Here is an 18,408-nt window from a genome sequence, read left to right on the forward strand (position 1 = left end):
TAGTTTAACTGCCCAGCCAAACGTCTCTAAACTGTAGTTTAAACTACTGAAAGTAGTTTAATCATTTAGTCAATGTAATGTAGCATATTAATAATTTAAGCAAGAAAAAAATTATATGACCATCTTGGTGGAGGCAAAAAAGACATTTGATAAAATTCAACATCCATTCTTAATAAAAATTCTCATCAAATGAGGAATAGAAGGGGACTTCCCTGGTGGTGCAGTGGTTAAGAATTCGCCTGCCAATGCAGGGGACACGGGTTCGAGACCTGGTCCGGGAAGATCCCACATGCCGCGGAGCAACTAAGCCCGTGCACCACAACTACTGAGCCTGCTCTCTAGAGCCTGCAAGCCACAACTACTGAGCCCACGCGCCACAACAACTGAGCCCGTGTGCTGCAACTACTGAATCCCTTGTGCCTAGAGCCCGTGCTCCGCAACAAGAGAAGCCGCTGCAATGAGAAGCCCACGTACCGCAACGAAGAGTAGCCCCCACTCGCCACAACCAGAGAAAGCCCACGCACAGCAATGAAAGCCCAAAGCAGCCAAAAATAAATGAATAAATAAATAAAAATTTATGAAAAAAAGAAGAGGAATAGAAGGAAACTTCCTCAATCTGAAAAAGGGCATCTATGAAAAAACCTACAGCTAACATCATCCTTAATGATGAAAGACTAAATGATTTCCCCCTAAGATCAGGAAAAAGACAATGGTATCTATTCTCATCACTTTTATTTCACACTGTACTGGAGGTTCTAGCCAGTGCAATAAAGCAAAGAAAAAGAAATAAAGGCAAACAGATTAGAAAGGATGAATTAAAATTGTCTTTATATGCAGACGACATGATTATTTATGTAGAAAATCTATAAAAAAGCTGCTAGAACTCATGAGCACCTAGGCACACTGAGAGGGAAAGTGATTACTTACTACTGTGCAAAGGTATTGCCAGATATGGATCAGTTAATACGATACCCTATTGCAGGGATCATTTGCTCATTTTGACAAGAGCCTCCTGGAGATATTGCTCAATAGAGATATTTTTCAAAGTGGCAGAGACTTCAGGCAATAGGGAAGAGCCAGAGGCATGTTTTAGTGCAAAACTTCAGTTTCTCTCCACCTCTTTAACCAAGAGGGCTTAGCATTCATTGTTTTTTCTAATTACCATGCCAGTCCCAAGCCCCTTCTTACAGGTTCTGGCTGAGTGACTGCCCATTCACCCCTCTCCTGTGCCCCATCAACCTGGCCAATCCCCATTCTCCAATTGTCATTCTGTGCCATTGCAATTGTCCTCCCCCCAGATTTAAGACCAATTCTGAACCCTACCCCCAACTTCCTACCAGCCCCATAGGATTCCTATATAGCTGTCCCAAGAGAATCATAGAATTATGGATCGGAAGGCACCTTAGGGGTCACTTAGATTAACCTCCCATCCAACCCTGAAAGCCCCTCTCCACCACCCGATTGGCTCCTTTCAAGTCCTTGCAGCAATGCGGAGGTTATTATATCACATCACACCACAGAGAGCGCTGGAATACTCTGCACTGCCATCGGAGGCCATTATTCCCTAAAACATACATCTGGAGCTCTTAGCAGCTTTCCTTTATGCCGAGGGAACGATAAGGTCTTCCAGATTCAAGGCACCCTACACAGACCATCCCAAGGAAGTCAGCAGTATATGAAAGAAACTTAAAGTGTTGATCACTGTTAAAAAATGTGGTGAACAAAGAAACATTCACCAGATTTCAGCCAACTACTAAAAAAAAAACTCAATGGAAACCATGCAATTCAGCTGTAGATGGGGGTCAGAAGCCCCCGGTTCCCTGCCTCTGCCAGGGGTGATCTTGGGTGTCACCTTGTACTGATGGAGTTGCTGGGGACACAGTGGAAGAGGATGTGAAGAAGAGCAGGGACCTCTCTTAATCAGGGACCTCTGCATGAGCACACGTTCTTTTGTCAGTATTTTAAATAGGCAATTTAGCACATTATCTGAAGGACACAAAAGAGAACGTTGCCATAGTGTCCAGCCAGCACAATGCGCCGAGTATAACTGATACCTTCTAAAGGTGTCACATGACCTACATTCAGCAATGCTCAGGGAAATGGTATCTTCTAGTTACTTAAGGGGTTTCTTTTTTCAGGCATTTATTCTAGTCACAAAGAGCCTCTCTGCATCATCGTTTGATTTCCCCTTCTTTTCTTTTATTCCTTCCTCTTATGCATTTTTCCCCCTTTCTCAAAAAGGCAAGGTGTGAAATAGAAAAATGTTCATACTGTAATGCAGCTGTTATAATGCAGCCTGCACAGGGGCAGGTGTTTAAAGCTCAGGATACTAAGGACCTTTGCTTATGGATGTATTCTGACTCTCAGCTGTGTGTGCATGATAATTTTTAAGCTTTCATTAAGAAAGGGTAGGGGATGTTTTGTCTACATACCGTCTTTGCTGCCTCCACAAAGTTTTCCCTTGTCTTGCTTGGTGAAACCACCTTGGCCACGCACAGAAGTATACCGCCACCTCATCAGAGGACTTGAATGTGGCACTTTCTACCTTCCCCTGACTCAGCTGTGCACAGGGACACTGTTAAACATTGTGTGGCCTGGACCCTGGCATTGTTGTCCCGTGATTCCTGGCAGGCTTTGAGTCAGCACATTCTGCCAGGGAAGAAAGGCCAGATTCCTCTTGTTTCGCTCGGGCGCTGGATGTGGCTTTCTGCTATTTTCCTTCCCCAGTGGTGCCCACTCAAAACAAGCTGTTTTCCCAGCTTTAGAGTTTGGGGTTGTGTGACCAGCTGGGGTCAACGCCATCATCTTCACTGCAAGGGGTGAGGGAGGACATCTTACTTTTGGCAGGACCATCTGTCTCCGACTGAGGCAGAGGAAAGGGAGCCGAGGGTGTTGGGCAAAACCCAGACCCAAGACTGGGATGAATAAGGAGGAGGGCGTTTACTTCTGTTTTGGTGGAGATTCGATTCTTAGAGAAGACACTGAGGCATTAACTCGAGTGAGAAAGTGAGAGGCAGATGGAGAGAAAGAAAAGGCTTGGTTTTGAGGCATAGCACGTCAAACTTCGAAAAAGACGCTAGTTGCAAAATTGACAACATGTAAGTCCAATTCTTCTCTCTAAATCTAAGTCGGTGTTTTCAAATAAATACAGGCATTTCCACTCAGATTTCCTTCCTCACCCTTAGAAACAACAACAACAGTAATATCTAACACTAACATAGCACTTGCTATGTGTCAGGCCCTATTCTAAGCACTTTATATATATATATTAATTAATTTAATCTTCTTAACAACACTATGAGGCCGAAACTATGACTGTTCTCATTTTACAGATAAGGAAACAGAGTGATTAAGTAACTTGCCCAAGTGCACACAGCTAGTAAGCAGAAGATCTGGGACCCAAACCAAGACTTCAAGCTCTGGCTCTGGCCTACTGCACCCTTGTTCTTAGCATCCCTAAAGTCAGACACTGAGGGTTATCTTCGTATTTCAATATCCTGGAAACAGCTGTTGGTCTAAAGCTCTAAACTCTGGTTTCGTCAGGTTAGTCTTCTTCTCAAGAGCCCGCAGTGGCTCCCGGCGGCCTCCTGCAGACATGGAGCTGAAGGCCCTGACCCCACACCAGGCTCACCTGGGTCCCCTCTTATACGCAGGGGCAACCTCCTTAGAAGTTCCTCCGAGCGTGGCTTTTCTGTTCTCCCCCTGCAGTGCCCTCCCCATCTCCCCTCTGTTTGTCTCCAAGATGTTGATCACACTTGTCTCTCTTGTCCTTTACACTTGTCTCTACTGTACAATCCGTCCTCTACACTGGATCCTATTTGTTCATTATCTGCACAGGAAAGTTCAGATTTTTCTTTCAGCAGTATTCTCTGCTGTGTAGTATAAAGCATCTTCATATCAGAATAACCAGTTATTGAATTCATCCTGGATATACACTATATCTTCTCTTTCAACAGGACTGTAAGCTCTTATGGACAGAAACTATGTTCTATTCTTCTCATTCATGCATTCCTTCATTTTTCACTCATTAATTACTTACTGAGCCTCAGCTGGGGTTGGCTGAGAGCTATGCCAAATAATAGTCTCTCTTTCATAGGCAAACACTAGAGCAGGCTGTTTAAAAACCGGAAGCCATGCTAGAGTTGTTGGAAGACAACCTCTTTAGAGTACAGAGGAGACCAAGGCCCGATGAGGGACTGACCCGCCCAAGGCCTCAGAGCCAGTCGGGGTTCGAGGCAGGTGCTCCCGGAACTCCTTTCCTGGCTCCCCTCTGCCAGGAGAGCAGGGACCATTCTGCCTGCCTGACAGGTTAGTACTCATTGAACTGTGCGTTCCTGCACACGTCCTGCGGGCCTCTCGGAAGGGCTGGCGCTCTCCCACCCTCCCGGGAAGACTCAGGGTCAGACTCAGCATCATCCTTCGACAATTAACAGCACTAGCTCCCGAGGCCCAGCCTTCCTTCCCTCGGCTCCTGCTCTGCGGCACCTCCAGTAATGCCACTGTCACAGCTTGGGCCCAACCCCCTCGAGCCTAGACGTTTAGTGCAGTCGTGTTTAAGAGCAGGAGTCCAGGAGTCAGAGAGGCCTGGGTTCAAGTCCCGCCTCCTCCACTTATTAGCTTTTGGACATTAGACAAGTTATGTCCATTAGTTCAACCATGACTTGATTGTCCTCTTTCGCTGGCTGTTCCAGGCTCTGGAGGTTGAGTCTAAGCGAGAGTGACATGGCCTGGTTCTCAAGGACCTCACATTCTCCCTAGGGAGTCAGACCATCAGCATATCAACAGGCAACGCTGGGAGAGAATTTCAGGGAGGGATATGTTATTGGAAAAGAGCAGGGAATGTGACTGAGTTGCTGAGGCAGGTGCCAGACACAGAGGTCAGGGACAATCTTGAAGAGGAGGTGACTTATAAGCTGAGATCTGCTCTGTGGGAAGGACGGGCCTCAAGAAGGGCCGGGCCACAGCAGTGCAAAGGCCCTGGGACAAGGGTGGGCCTGACCTGTTTGGAAAACAGAAAGATAAGGTTTCTTCATCTGGGAAAAATACGGCTGGTAAAAATACCCATCTCCTTGGGGTTGTTGTGAAGACTAAATGAGGTGAGTGTAGAGAGGACTTGGTAGCGTGCCTGACAGTAAATGTCAGCTATTTACTATTGTTCAGAGGATCACTGCTAGAGGGCACGGTCCAGCCTAACCCTGTCCTATCTCTGTGGAACACAGTCTCTTTTTCCTGATTTTGGTAATAGCACTTGTTGTTCCCTCTTTCTGGAATGCACACCCACTCCTCCCTTCTCCCATCCCTTGCCTGGCAAACCACTAACGATCCTGGAACTCTCAGCTGAAATGACGGCCCTTCCTTCTCCACAGCCATGACCCTGGCCCAGCAAGTCACATCCTGCATGAGACCCTGTGGCTGACAGAGAGACCCAGACCACTAACCTGAAGGCTCTGGAAGGGCCTGGCCCCCGCCTCCCATCTCACGTTGCTGCATGCCCCCTCCCCCAGCTGCCCCAGCAGGGCCTTGGCAGGTGTGTGCACTCCACCTGGACCACCCTCTGCCTCGCCCTCATCCCTCAGGTCTGACCTCAGACATTACCTCCCGACCCGCCCTCTCTGCACTGTAGCTTATAACACCCTGTTCTTTCCTTCAAATGTGCACCTCACATTGTGATTACAGATGTATTTGTGTTGACTATTTATGTCTGCCTCCCCACCAAAGATGGAAAGTCCCACAATAGGGGCTACGTCTATTTTGTTTCCCCACTAGTACTTGGAACCCTCTCAGTAAGTATTTGCTGATGAATGTTCCCATCGTCTCCTGGTGCTCTTCCTGCTGCTCAGTCTGTCCTTGGCCTCATTTGCTGGCTCCTCCCCTCCTACTTGGTCACTAGATGCTGTTACTTTTCAGGGCTTGACCCAGGCTCTCCTCTGCTAGTAGCTCCCTCCCTAAGGGACTGCACCCTGGCCCACAAGCCCACTGCCTTGGGTGATGCCCTAGTGTATACCTCTAGCCCCGGGGTCTTCTCCAACTGCAGACCTGCATCTTCAAGGCCCCCTGACACCTCCTCCTGGATGTTTCAAGGTATTTCAAACTCAGCACATCCCATGCTGAGCCATGACTGTCTCCCTGGACCTGAGTCAGTCTAGGGCCCCTCACCTCAGGGAAGAGCAGTCAGGCAGGATGAAAATCTCACAGTCAGTCTTGGTGACCCCTTCCCCTTCCTTCTCATATCCACCTTCCCCCAAGTCCTGTTGATTTCACCCCCAAATATCACTCAGCTCATCAGCCTTTGCCCACCCCACCTGTATCCCTTCCGCCCTCATGCTGAGTAGCTTCTGCCCTGTTTCCCTAACAGCAGCACTTGTGCGCTCGCTCCAGTGTGTCCCCCACCAGCAGCAGCGGGGGTATTACAGAAAGGCAGATCTGATCATGTCACTCTCCTACCTGAAACCCCTTCGTGGCTTCTCATGGCTCCCAGAATAGAGCCAATTCCCCTCTGTGTCCCTGCCAGCTCTGGTCCCTCCTCCCACTCCCTGCAATTCTGTTGATTGCTGGGTGGGATGGGAATCCATCCTGGGCTCAGGAAGGGAGCAGGGGAGGGAAAGCATAGCTGTGCGGCTTTGGCAGGGTGACGGGGACAGCACAGCCCTTGCTCTGGAGTCGGATGGTCCAGGCTAGAGTCTGAGCTGGCCGAGGGCTGAGCAATGCTTCCAACAACCTATTCATAGAGCTAGCCTTTTCAAAGCCTCCTCCTTTCCCTCCTGCAGGCTCCTCTGTGTGCCTGCCAGTGAGGTGTGCAGGGCAGGTGTCTGAGTACAAACCCCAGTTCTTAAAATGCTCAGGGCTAACCTGATTCGGTCTTGTTACCTCTCTGGTTTCAACTTGACCATGCTCACTTCTCATCCTTTCTGTCCGGCTACGCTGGCTTCCCTGCCGCTCCTCAGCGTCTGCAGGCACACTGGACTTACAGGCTCCGCTGGAACCCTCTCCCCCAGACAGTCCGCCACCTGCGCTCTCCTCTCCTCCAGGTGTCTGCTCAAAGGTCCCTTCTCAGGGGGCCTCACCTGGCCTCCCAGTCTACAGTCACGCCCCACCCTACACACTTCCTATCCCCTCCCCTTGCTCTATTTTTCTCTTTAGCACTTAGCACCGCGTAACAGACAATATATTCTACTTATTTATCTTGTTCATTGTCCATCTGCCCAGACTAGGATGTCAGCCTCATGAGGGCAGAGATTTTGTCAGCTTTTTCATTTCTGGATCTCCAGCATCTAGAATAACACCTGCCACATAAATACGTCTTATAGAAATAAATAGACTTTTTCTTTTCTGCCCTCACTGGGTTGTGGGCTGCATGCTAAGCATATCTCTTCAAAGCTAGAGGTCTGTCTCAGACCTTTTTGGAGCTACCCCTTTCTCACCTGACCCACATCCAGTGCTGTATGGTGGTCCCTCCCCCTCACTGTTGGCTCTCATAATACTCATTACTGAATCCTCAGGACCAGATCACATTTCTGGGGTCTTTCTGGGATAAACCAAGTGCCTGAACACTGACGGTCATCATTAATTGATGCTGATATTCATTTATAATTGTAGTTATTATCTGACATGTAAGGGTCCATTCTGCTCTGCAGTTCTGGCTGTAACTGCTGGACTTCTGGGGACGGAGTTGACATGGGCTGCGTGGGCCCATTTTCACAGAGGCTGCCCCTGGGAACACAGGTATGCAGGCTTTTGGCAAGTGGCAGAGCCCCTCAACAATTTTCTCCCTTTCCACTGGCTCTCACTCAAATTGTTTAAGAGCAGAAACACTGGAAGGGGTTCCTGTGTTGTCTGGAAGAGTTGTTCTAGTGGTTCTTCTAACCTGGGGCCTGTCCAGGTGAGTTGGGGCAGTGTAACCAAGAGATTGAAAATAAATAAGAGAGTCGGTGGAGCCTCCACCCTCAGCTGCGGCTAAGAACCAGGCCTTCCTCGAAGCGCCCTGAGGAGTCTCTGACCCCTGCCCTCACGCCTCCACTGTGCCATGTGCCAGCTCTCTTCAGGTGACTCTGCCCCGGCCTTCCCCATGGACTTCCCAGGACTGGTGCTCAGAGCCCCTCAGAACTCGCCCTGCCCCAGCCTCCAACCCCCAGACCCTGCCAGGCCCTAGCTGAGCCCCTGCTGGTCACTGCTCCCTGACACATCTGACACCTTGGTGTTTCCAGGTCTTTGCTTGGGTGGTGGCGATGCCACCACTCACAGCAGGGCAGAGGAGGTCTCTCAGAGATGCCAGCCACATCTTCTTAATAGTCCTGTGACCCCTGGACAGGAGACCCTGACAGCTGGGACCACACAACCTGAGTGTCAGCCTGGATGCTGCCTTCCTACTCAAATCATTCTAGTGATTCCTCCAGCCAGGAGAACCTAGGGGTCAATATCAGTCAACTGATTTTCAGTCAAACACAAAAATTTGCTGGGCAGGAGGAGGCAGTGAGAGGGTCGGGCAGGAGCGACACTTGAAAGAACTTGGGGTACCAGCACAGACAGCCTTCACAGCCCGTGTAGTGGCCCTCCCCAGGACTGCTCACTCCTGCCCCTTCCATCTGTCTGTCTGCATCAGAGCAAGCAGAGGAGTGGACATCAGCTCTCAGGTATACTGCTTCTCTCAGGCAGACTGGATATAAATCTTATCGGGGTTGGACCAAAGAGAAGGCCCTTGCCGCCCCAGAACACAGCAGCTTCCAGGCAAGCATTAACCAGCCTTGCATTCAGAGATGCAGCACTTTTCCCCCACTGCACCAGCTTTGGTTCATCCAAAATGCAATAATAGAGACAAAAAACAAGGAAATGAACTAGAAGAGTGACAAAATACCCATTTTTCCTCTTTTTCCATTTGCTCCTTTTTCGCCTTTTGGGCCCTGGGGACCAGGCTGTCCATCTGATCCGTTGTGCCCTGGTAACCCACCAATTCCTGGAGGTCCTGCATCAAAACACGGGAAATGGGAACATTTAAAAAAATCTTCACAGAAGTTAACATGATTTCCTTTAGCCAGTGAAACTGGCCAGGCATTGACGCCTCTTCCAGATCTTCTCCTGCTTCTTCCTTTCTTTCTCTACCTTCCCTGCCCCCGCCTGAAGCAGTGACAGGTGGGGAATGGTGACAGCAAGTTCTCAAGTGGGAGGGAACAGGAGAGCTGGTGATTGGGGCAGAGAGAAGGAGGGGGACACAGTGATAGTCAAGGCTGCCTTCAGACTCTTCTTCCTTCCCTGCTTCAGTCCCTTCTGAGTGATCCTGGGGAGCCAGCCACCCATATCCTTCCCATGAACTTGGAAAAATCCATGGGTCCTTACCTGCTGGGCCAGGTGGTCCTACAACAGAAAAAAAAATTTAGATGGTAAACCACAGATGGAAGAAAGTGAAGCCAACACCACAACCCAAAAAACAAAGAGCACCTTCCCCCTCTTAAAACGTACTAACCATCTATGGGCCCTAAGGAACCGCCCCATGCCTTTTACTTAGAACTCAGTATATTTGCCCAAAGATTCTAAAAAACAATTCAACAAAGACCCATTTGCCAATCAAAACCACTTTTGCTTAAGTTCCAATGGACTAAGAATAATTTCTAAGTGGCTTCACTATAGACTCATAAATCAGTCATCTCTCAAGCAATCAACTTAATTAAATGAGGTTTGGTGACAATGTGGGTGGGCACTAGTGCAGCCCTGGCAAAGGTAGGTGTCAGGAAGTGCTGCTTTTGCATGGCTGAGATCCAGCTGTCCCAGGAGCAGCCCCAAATACGCTCATCCAGCCAGCCTGTCTCCTCTAGGCCGCCAAGGGGAATTGAGAGCAGAAGCTGGTTTGCTTGGTCTCTATTTTGTTGCATAAAATAGCCTGAGAAAACTTGAGGGCCCAGATCAGGTAACAGATACCTTTCTTAGTGTGTAATTACCCAAGGATCTAAGGGGTTCAGGTGAATAATTTACACATAATCTAACACAATAATTTTGCTTCCACAAATAGTCTTAGTGACAATTATTCCATTTAAGCACTCGGACAAGCCAGTGAGGTCATGACATGAATAGTTGAGGGTCTTTTGCTTCTCCGGACCACATATAACAATCACCAATATTGGAGTGGGTAGGTCTTTCTAAAGATCCAAGCCTGTGACTCTTCAGAAAACCACCATTTATACTGATGAACCTAGTGGCAGGGCAAGAATAAAGATGCAGATGTAGAGAATGGACTTGAGGACACAGTGGGAGAAGGGTAAGCTGGGACGAAGTGAGAGAGTAGCATTGACATATATATACTACCAAATGTAAAATGGATGGTTAGTAGAAAGCTGCTGCATAGCACAGGGAGATCAGCTCGATGCTTTGTGACGACCTAGAGGGGTGGCATAGGGAGGGTGGGAGGGAGGCTCAAGAAGGAGGGGATATGGGGGTATAGGTATACATATAGCTGATTCACTTTCTTGTACAGCAGAAACTAACACATACAACATTGAATAGCAGTTATACTCCAATAAAGATATATATATATATACACATATATATATCTATATATATATAAAAGAAAACCACCATTTACTAAGCACTTCTGTGTGCACCACAATCTTCCCATAAGTAGAAATCTTTTTTTTTTTTTTTTTTATTTATGTATTTATTTATTTATTTATGGCTGTGTTGGGTCTTCGTTTCTGTGCGAGGGCTTTCTCCATTTGCGGCAAGCGGGGGCCACTCTTCATCGCGGTGCGCGGGCCTCTTCACCATTGTGGCCTCTCTTGTTGTGGAGCACGGGCTCCAGACGCGCAGGCTCAGTAATTGTGGCTCACGGGCCTAGTTGCTCCACGGTATGTGGGATCCTCCCAGGCCAGGGCTCGAACCCGTGTGCCCTGCACTGGCAGGCAGACTCTCAACCACTGCGTCACCAGGGAAGCCCTCCCATAAGTAGAAATCTTGATCCTTGTGTCTGCTGTGTTTACGACCTATCTGAGGAAGGTGAATACTTTGAAACCACAATGAGATGAGGGAGCTACAGAGAAGCAAACCCCTACAGAGGTGCCAGGGAAGTCTGGGCACATGGCAGTCGGAGAAGGCTCTCAGAGAGAGTGAGCCTTGAGCTGTGGCTCTGAAGACACAGTGGCCTGACATGGCTGCAGGGGTGAGGGCTGGGCATCCCATGCAGGAGACCAGCTGGAGAAAAGGTACAGGGGTGGGAGCTTGCGTGATTCAGGGTGAGAGAAAGGAGGAAGAATGGCTCAGCTGGAGTGTGTAGAGATGAGGCTGAAGTGTGTTCTTGGCAGAGGGATGTGGGGCAGCAGCACTTGAAGACCACGTGGAGGGGTGTAGACGGTATGTGCCAGGCAGTGCGGAGCTACAGTAGATTGATTCTTAAGCAGGGGGGGATGACACTGAAATCAGCGTGTGTTTGATATCCTCTCTGTAGATGGATAAGGAATAGAACTAGGGAGTGAGATGAGAGAGAGAAAGAGACAGGGAAGGAAGGGGTGGGGCAGGGAGAAAATATCCAGAGGATCTTTGTAGTTAAAGTTTGGGACAAGGTTGTGGATAAATGCGGTTGGTGACTGTAGAGTTCTAGAGGGAGCTAGACATTCGAGAGGTATTTCAGCAGAAGAATGGGCAGGACATGTCCATGTCTGATTGGGTAGGAGACAGCTGAGGAGGCCTCTCAGACGACTGAGCCTGGATACTGATGAGCCTATTTGACAGACATGAAAACTGTGGGAAGAATACGTGTTTGAAGGTATGCTTTCAGTACATACAGTCCTATGTTGGGCAAAAATGATTTGCTGAAAACAGCACAGCATTTTCTAGGGTCAGTGTAGCCTGTAGTCAGTGTGGTCAGTTTACCGCCAGATGGCGCACACATGCCCTGGTAAGGAGGTGATATGGCCCTTTGAGAGCTGTCAGAAGAAATCAATCAATCGTCAGTCCCGACTGCAGATGGAGCCAAATTCAGATGTGCAGATTGGTAGAAAAAGGTAAACAAGCAAGAATCAACTGTATATAGTAGGTTTCAAGAGTTCTCAGGGAGGGATACATTGGGAGATTGGGACTGACATATACACATTACTCTATATAAAATAGATAACTAATAAGAACCTCCTGTATAGTAGCACAGGGAACTCTACTCCATATTCTGTAATGATCTATATGGGAAAAGAATCTTAAAAAGAGTGGATATATGTATACGCATAACTGATTTACTTTGCTGTACAGCAGAAACTAACACAACATTGTAAATCAACTATACTCCAATAAAAATTAATTAAAAAAAAAAGGACAGTCCAATAACCATTTCCATGCAGTGGAGTATTGGAAAGAGGTCCTGGCTGGAGCTGTATACTTAGGACACATTAGTTATGGCCAAGGGTATCACCATGATGAAGTGTTTAGATTAGGGTTTCTTGACACTGACCTGAGATCCTTGATACCCTATGGCTACAGTTTTTACACATTTGAGGCCACAAAATCAACTAGAATGCTTGTAAAAATGCAGTTACCTGGGCCCCATCTGGAGATTCTGATTCGGTTTGGATTTAGAGTAAGGCCCAGGAACTGGCATTTTTACCAAGCACCACAGGTGTATGGGATGCAGGTGGTCCTGGGTCCCCTCGACCTGATGTGAAAATTTTCTGGGAAAAGAGTCAGTCACTCTCCTTAAAGGGGTTCCTGACCCTAGAAATATTGGGAGCTACTAGCCTTCAGGTAAGAGTGAAATGTCTGAGCCAAATTTGGGGATGTAGAGAGGGGGACACACCCCATCTGGAGGGAGGAAGGTGATAGAAGAAGCACCAGGAAAGAGAGAGAGTGTGATCTGAAGATGGAAGAGGGAAGCCAGCAGGTCTCATGCCTTGAAGCTAGAGAATTTCAGAAGAGAAAGGATGACAAACGGTTCCAAAGAGCTCAGGAGCAGAGTGCTACAGTGACGATGACCGTCCCAATATCCTGGGATGCCAATTGAGCTGCTCACGGCCCCTTACACCCAGAAGAAGCCCCAAATATGAGTCATTATAATAATGTCAAATGTCAAATGTGTGCCTACTAGCTATTTAGCAAACCATCTTTCAGGATGTTTTTTTAGCTCCTGACCCTTCTCCTCTTCTGGAATAACAGACCCTCTAGGAACACGTGTGGGCAGCCACGTTCATGTTAACACTGTACGCAGGGCTGTTTCCTGGGCCTGCCAGCAGTGCAGCTACACAGGACTGCACGCTAAGAAGGGAGCTCCCTGCTTGGGTTTAAATGCTCTGCAGTTGCCGTTTGGACATTCTTTTTTTTTTTTTTTTTTTTTAACATCTTTATTGGAGTATAATTGCTTTACAATGGTGTGTTAGTTTCTGCTTTATAACAAAGTAAATCAGTTATACATATACATATGTTCCCATATCTCTTCCCTCTTGGGTCTCCCTCCCTCCCACCCTCCCTATCCCACCCCTCTAGGTGGTCACAAACCACCGAGCTGATCTCCCTGTGCTAAGCGGCTGCTTCCCACTAGCTATCTATTTTACGTTTGGTAGTGTATATACGTCCATGCCACTCTCTCACTTTGTCACAGCTTACCCCTCCCCCTCCCCATATCCTCAAGTCCATTCTCTAGTAGGTCTGTGTCTTTATTCCCGTCTTACCCCTAGGTTCTTCATGACCTTTTTTGCTTTTTTCTTAGATCGTTTGGACAATCTTAATCATTTTTTCTTTGAATTTGTGCTTTGTAAGTGAAGTCTGATGGGACAGTGGAGCATGGCCCGGGGCTTTGAGTCTTGATTTATATGTGGCCCTGCCTCCTATCTCCTCCCTGCCTCCCCAGGACAGATTTTCCCCTGCCTGCTCCTGTGCCCCTTGAGGTGTCCTCCCCACTCCCTGCCCCATCAGTGACTGCTGCCACCTGCCACCCCAGTGGGGGCCCAGGTTCAAGTGCAGGGGAGGCTAGGGTTGGGTGTGTGCCCTGCGTGCTTTTGTCCCAGGGAGCCCCTGTGCCTGTGAGGGTGTGTACTCATGCGGTGAGTATCCCATGCCTCAAGGAGTACGACATTAAGTAGCAAATAAAAAGCCCCACCATGGCAGGTCAAGAGAGGTTGTGGAAGAAAGGAAAAAGCCTTTTTCCTGCTTCATGAACAAGGGACCGTGCATTTTCATTTTGCACTGGGCCCTGCAAACGGCTCTGATTACCCCACCCAACACTCCTAGCTGGAGTTGATTAGAATTGGGTAGATATGTGATAGGAGCTGAACCACTTAGATTTTTTTCTCCTTGCAATCTAAAGTTGACCCACAATGCCCCTACTTATGTGAAGTAGAGGTCTGTGGATGGCCATGCACAGTGAAAAATGTCAGTCTGCAGGGAGAAGAAAATGAAGGAGAGAGAAGCAGAGATGAGGGACTGGGTGTCTGCTAGAGAGTCAGAAAGGCTGAGAGAGGAGCTGTGTGGGTTCCCAGTGGCTTTCCAGTTCCTGGCTCCAGCCCCGTGGGTCAGGCTGCTTCCCCTGCCCTCCTGGTCTGTCTGTGAGATACCCTTCTGTCTCATGAGGCAAGCTTTGTTTTCACCAGACTGGGTTTCATTGTCATCTTCCTGGACCCACAGACAGATTGCGTTTCCCTGCCTTCCTTCCATGGTGGGGGTGGGGAAGTGAGATACCTCCAGACCTGACCTTTTAAAGCACCCAGTGGGTGCCATCCTTTGTTCCCCTCTCTTCCCTTGGGAGTGATCTTGGTGCCTGGTGCTCAGATGATGGAGCTACGAGACAGCAGCACTTGGCTCTCTGAGTCTCCAGAACTGCGTAGGAGAGTCACCCAAATTTCGCTGGACTTCGTGGAGTGGGAAATAAGCCTTTGCTGTGTTAAGCTGCTGAGATTTTAAGGTTTAATTGTTACCAGAGCATGGCCAAACCCAGCTTGACAAACACATCCCTCTATCTTTTTAATAATTTATAACCTCTCACCCGCTTTTCCTCAGATAAGCTCTAACGGGTTCCTGCTACAAGCAAACAGTAGAATCTTAATTGAGACAGGATATATAGGCACCAGAGTTATGGAGAGTGAATAATAAAGAAGTGTAAGTGTAAGTCTCACTCCCTGTCTTCAAGGGCAGGCGCTGGCCAGTGGCTAACGCTAGAGGCTTCTGGAAAACCTGACTCCTTGGATCCTCCCACCACAGCCATTCCAAGTCATAGGAGAAGATGCTTATCTCTAATTTCCTTTTAGTAGCCTCTGCTTTCACTCTGGGATGGTATCAGAACTGATGTTGCCTGACCCAAGTGACCTGCTTAGCACAGCAATGACCACAGAGGAAGTGGCTACACATTTCCCAAAACCTTGCTGGTAGAGGAGAAAAAGAAGCCAAAAAATCCAAATAGATTTATCATTGCAACAAAAAGAATAAAATACATAGGAATAAACCTACCTAAGGGGACAAAAGACCTATATGCAGAAAACTATAAGACACTGAAGAAAGAAATTAAAGATGATACAAACAGATGGAGAGATATACCATGTTCTTGGATTGGAAGAATCAACATTGTGAAAATGACTATACTACCCAAAGCAATCTACAGATTCAATGCAATCCCTATCAAACTACCAATGGCATTTTTCACAGAACTAGAACAAAAAATTTCACAGTTTGTATGGAAACACAAAAGACTCCGAATAGCCAAAGCCATCTTGAGAAAGAAAAACAGAGCTGGAGGAATCAGGTTCCCTGACTTCAAACTATAGTACAAAGCTACAGTAATCAAAACAGTATGGTACTGGCACAAAAACAGAAATATAGATCAATGGAACAGGATAGAAAGCCCAGAGATAAACCCACGCACATATGGTCACCTTATCTTTGATAAAGGAGGCAAGAATAAACAATGAAGAAAATACAGCCTCTTCAATAAGTGGTGCTGGGTAAACTGGACAGCTACATGTAAAAGAATGAAATTAGAACACTCCCTAACACCATACACAAAAATAAACTCAAAATGGATTAAAGACCTAAATGTAAGGCCAGACACTATCAAACTCTTAGAGGAAAACATAGGCAGAACACTGTATGACATAAATCACAGCAAGATCCTTTTTTGACCCACCTCCTAGAGAAATGGAAATAAAAACAAAAATAAACAAATGAGACCTAATGAAACTTAAAAGCTTTTGCACAGCAAAGGAAAACATAAACAAGATGAAAAGACAACCCTAGAATGGAAGAAAATATTTGCAAACGAAGCAACTGACAAAGGATTAATCTCCAAAATATACAAGCAGCTCAGGCAACTCAATATCAAAAAAACAAACAACCCAATCCAAAAATGGGTGGAAGACCTAAACAGACGTTTCTCCAAAGAAGATATACAGATTGCCAACAAACACGTGAAAGGATGCTCAACATCGCTAATCATTAAAGAAGTGCAAATCAAAACCACAGTGAGGTGTCACCTCACACCAGTCAGAATGGCCATCACCAAAAATCTACAAACAATAAATTCTGGAGAGGGTGTGGAGAAAAGGGAACCCTCTTACACTGTTGGTGGGAATGTAAATTGATACAGCCACTATGGAGAACAGTATGGAGGTTCCTTAAAAAACTAAAAATAGAACTACCATATGACCCAGCAATACCCTGAGAAAACCAGAATTCAAAAAGAGTCATGTACCACAATGTTCATTGCAGCACTATTTACAGTAGTCAGGACATGGAAGCAACCTAAGTGTCCATCGACAGATTAATGGATAAAAAAGATGTGGCATATATGTACAATGGAATATTACTCAGCCATAAAAAGAAACGAAATTGAGTTATTTGTAGTGAGGTGGAAGGACCTAGAGTCTGTCATACAGAGTGAAGTAAGTCAGAAAGAGAAAAACAAATACTGTATGCTAACACACATATATGGAATCTAAAAAAAAAAAAAGGTTCTGAAGAACCTAGGGGCAGGACAGGAATAAAGATGCAGACATAGAGAATGGACTTGAGGACACGGGGAGGGGGAAGGGTAAGCTGGGACGAAGTGAGAGAGTAGCATTGACATATATATACTACCAAATGTAAAATAGCTAGCTAGTGGGAAGCAGCTGCATAGCACAGGGAGATCAGCTCGGTGCTTTGTGACCACCTGGGGGGGTGAGATAGGGAGGGTGGGAGGGAGACGCAAGAGGGAGGGGATATGGGGATATATGTATACGTATAGCTGATTTGTTATACAGCAGAAACTAACACAACATTGTAAAGCAATTATACTCCAATAAAGATGTTTAAAAAAAAAAAGAGAGAGACATGTACCACAGTGTTCATTGCAGCACTATTTACAATAACCAGGACATGGAAGCAACCTAAGTGTCCATCGACAGATGAATGGATAAAGAAGATGTGGCATATATATACAATGGAATATTACTCAGCCATAAAAAGAAGTGAAATTGAGTTATTTGTAGTGAGGTGGATGGACCTAGAGTCTGTCATATAGAGTGAAGTAAGTCAGAAAGAAAAACAAATACTGTATGCTAACACATATATATGGAATCTAAAAAAAAATGGTTCTGACGAACCTAGGGGCAGGACAGAAATAAAGATGTAGACGTAGAGAATGGACTTGAGGACATGGGGAGGGGGAAGGGCAAGCTGGGATGAAGTGAGAGAGTAGCATTGACATATATACACTACCAAGTGTAAAATAGATAGCTAGTGGGCAGCAGCTGCAAAGCACAGGGAGATCAGCTCGGTGCTTTGTGACCACCTAGAGGGGTGGGATAGGGAGGGTGGGAGGGAGACGCAACAGGGAGAGTATATGGGGATATATGTATAGGTATAGCTGATTCACTTTGTCATACAGCAGAAACTAACACAACATTGTAAAGCAATTATACTCCAATAATGATGTTAAAAAAAAAAAAAAAGAAAGTAAGGCCTGGTTCTGCTGCCATAGGAAGAGCTAGTGAAAGATGCAACTTCATAAACCTGATATTTCCAGGTCTGGAACACCTCCGAGGTCTGTAGTCTTGACTCTCTCCTACTCCTACTCCCAGCAAGGACTCCCTGGGGCTCAGGATTCATGCCAGCCACGGCTTCAGTGCCAGAGAGGAGCTCTGGCCAGAGCGGGGGTGGTCCCCTCTTTCCCTTGGGAGGCAGGCATGCTTGCCTTAAGGGATGGCCTGACAGGGTCCAAGCCCGAATCCACACTTGGAGCCCGAATCCACCAACACTAAAACAACTTGCTAGTTTGCTCAGTAAGGCCAGTTGAGTGAAAACATCATCAGCTACACTAGCTGTTCTGAGAGTGGCCTATCCATTTGTTTACCAAAGGTTGAACTGTCTACAGCTTTGAGGCCTCAGTTCCCACCCTCTGTGTGCTGGTCCATCCTCTGCAACCACCCCTGCTGCCAGCTATTCTGCCAGTCCCAGGGCACCTGACGTGGGAAAGTATGT

General features: G+C 47.0%; 1 protein-coding gene across 2 annotated transcripts in view; it reads right to left on the bottom strand.

Moving 5' to 3' along the window:
- GLDN (gliomedin) overlaps nucleotides 1-18,408 on the bottom strand; it is a 67,117-nt gene that overhangs the window by 11,446 nt on the left and 37,263 nt on the right. The window contains exons 3-4 of one of the 2 annotated variants that reach the window (XM_082450116.1): nucleotides 9,331-9,348; nucleotides 8,852-8,959 (exon numbers count right to left, since the gene is read on the bottom strand). In XM_082450116.1, coding sequence (XP_082306242.1) covers nucleotides 8,852-8,959; nucleotides 9,331-9,348 — 126 coding nt within the window. The remainder of the gene's footprint in view (nucleotides 1-8,851; nucleotides 8,960-9,330; nucleotides 9,349-18,408) is intronic. The other variant, XM_082450117.1, reaches the window with a different exon arrangement.

The sequence above is a fragment of the Balaenoptera physalus genome (assembly GCF_965194825.1).
Source record: "Balaenoptera physalus genome assembly, chromosome: 2".
NCBI classification, from domain to species: domain Eukaryota; kingdom Metazoa; phylum Chordata; class Mammalia; order Artiodactyla; family Balaenopteridae; genus Balaenoptera; species Balaenoptera physalus.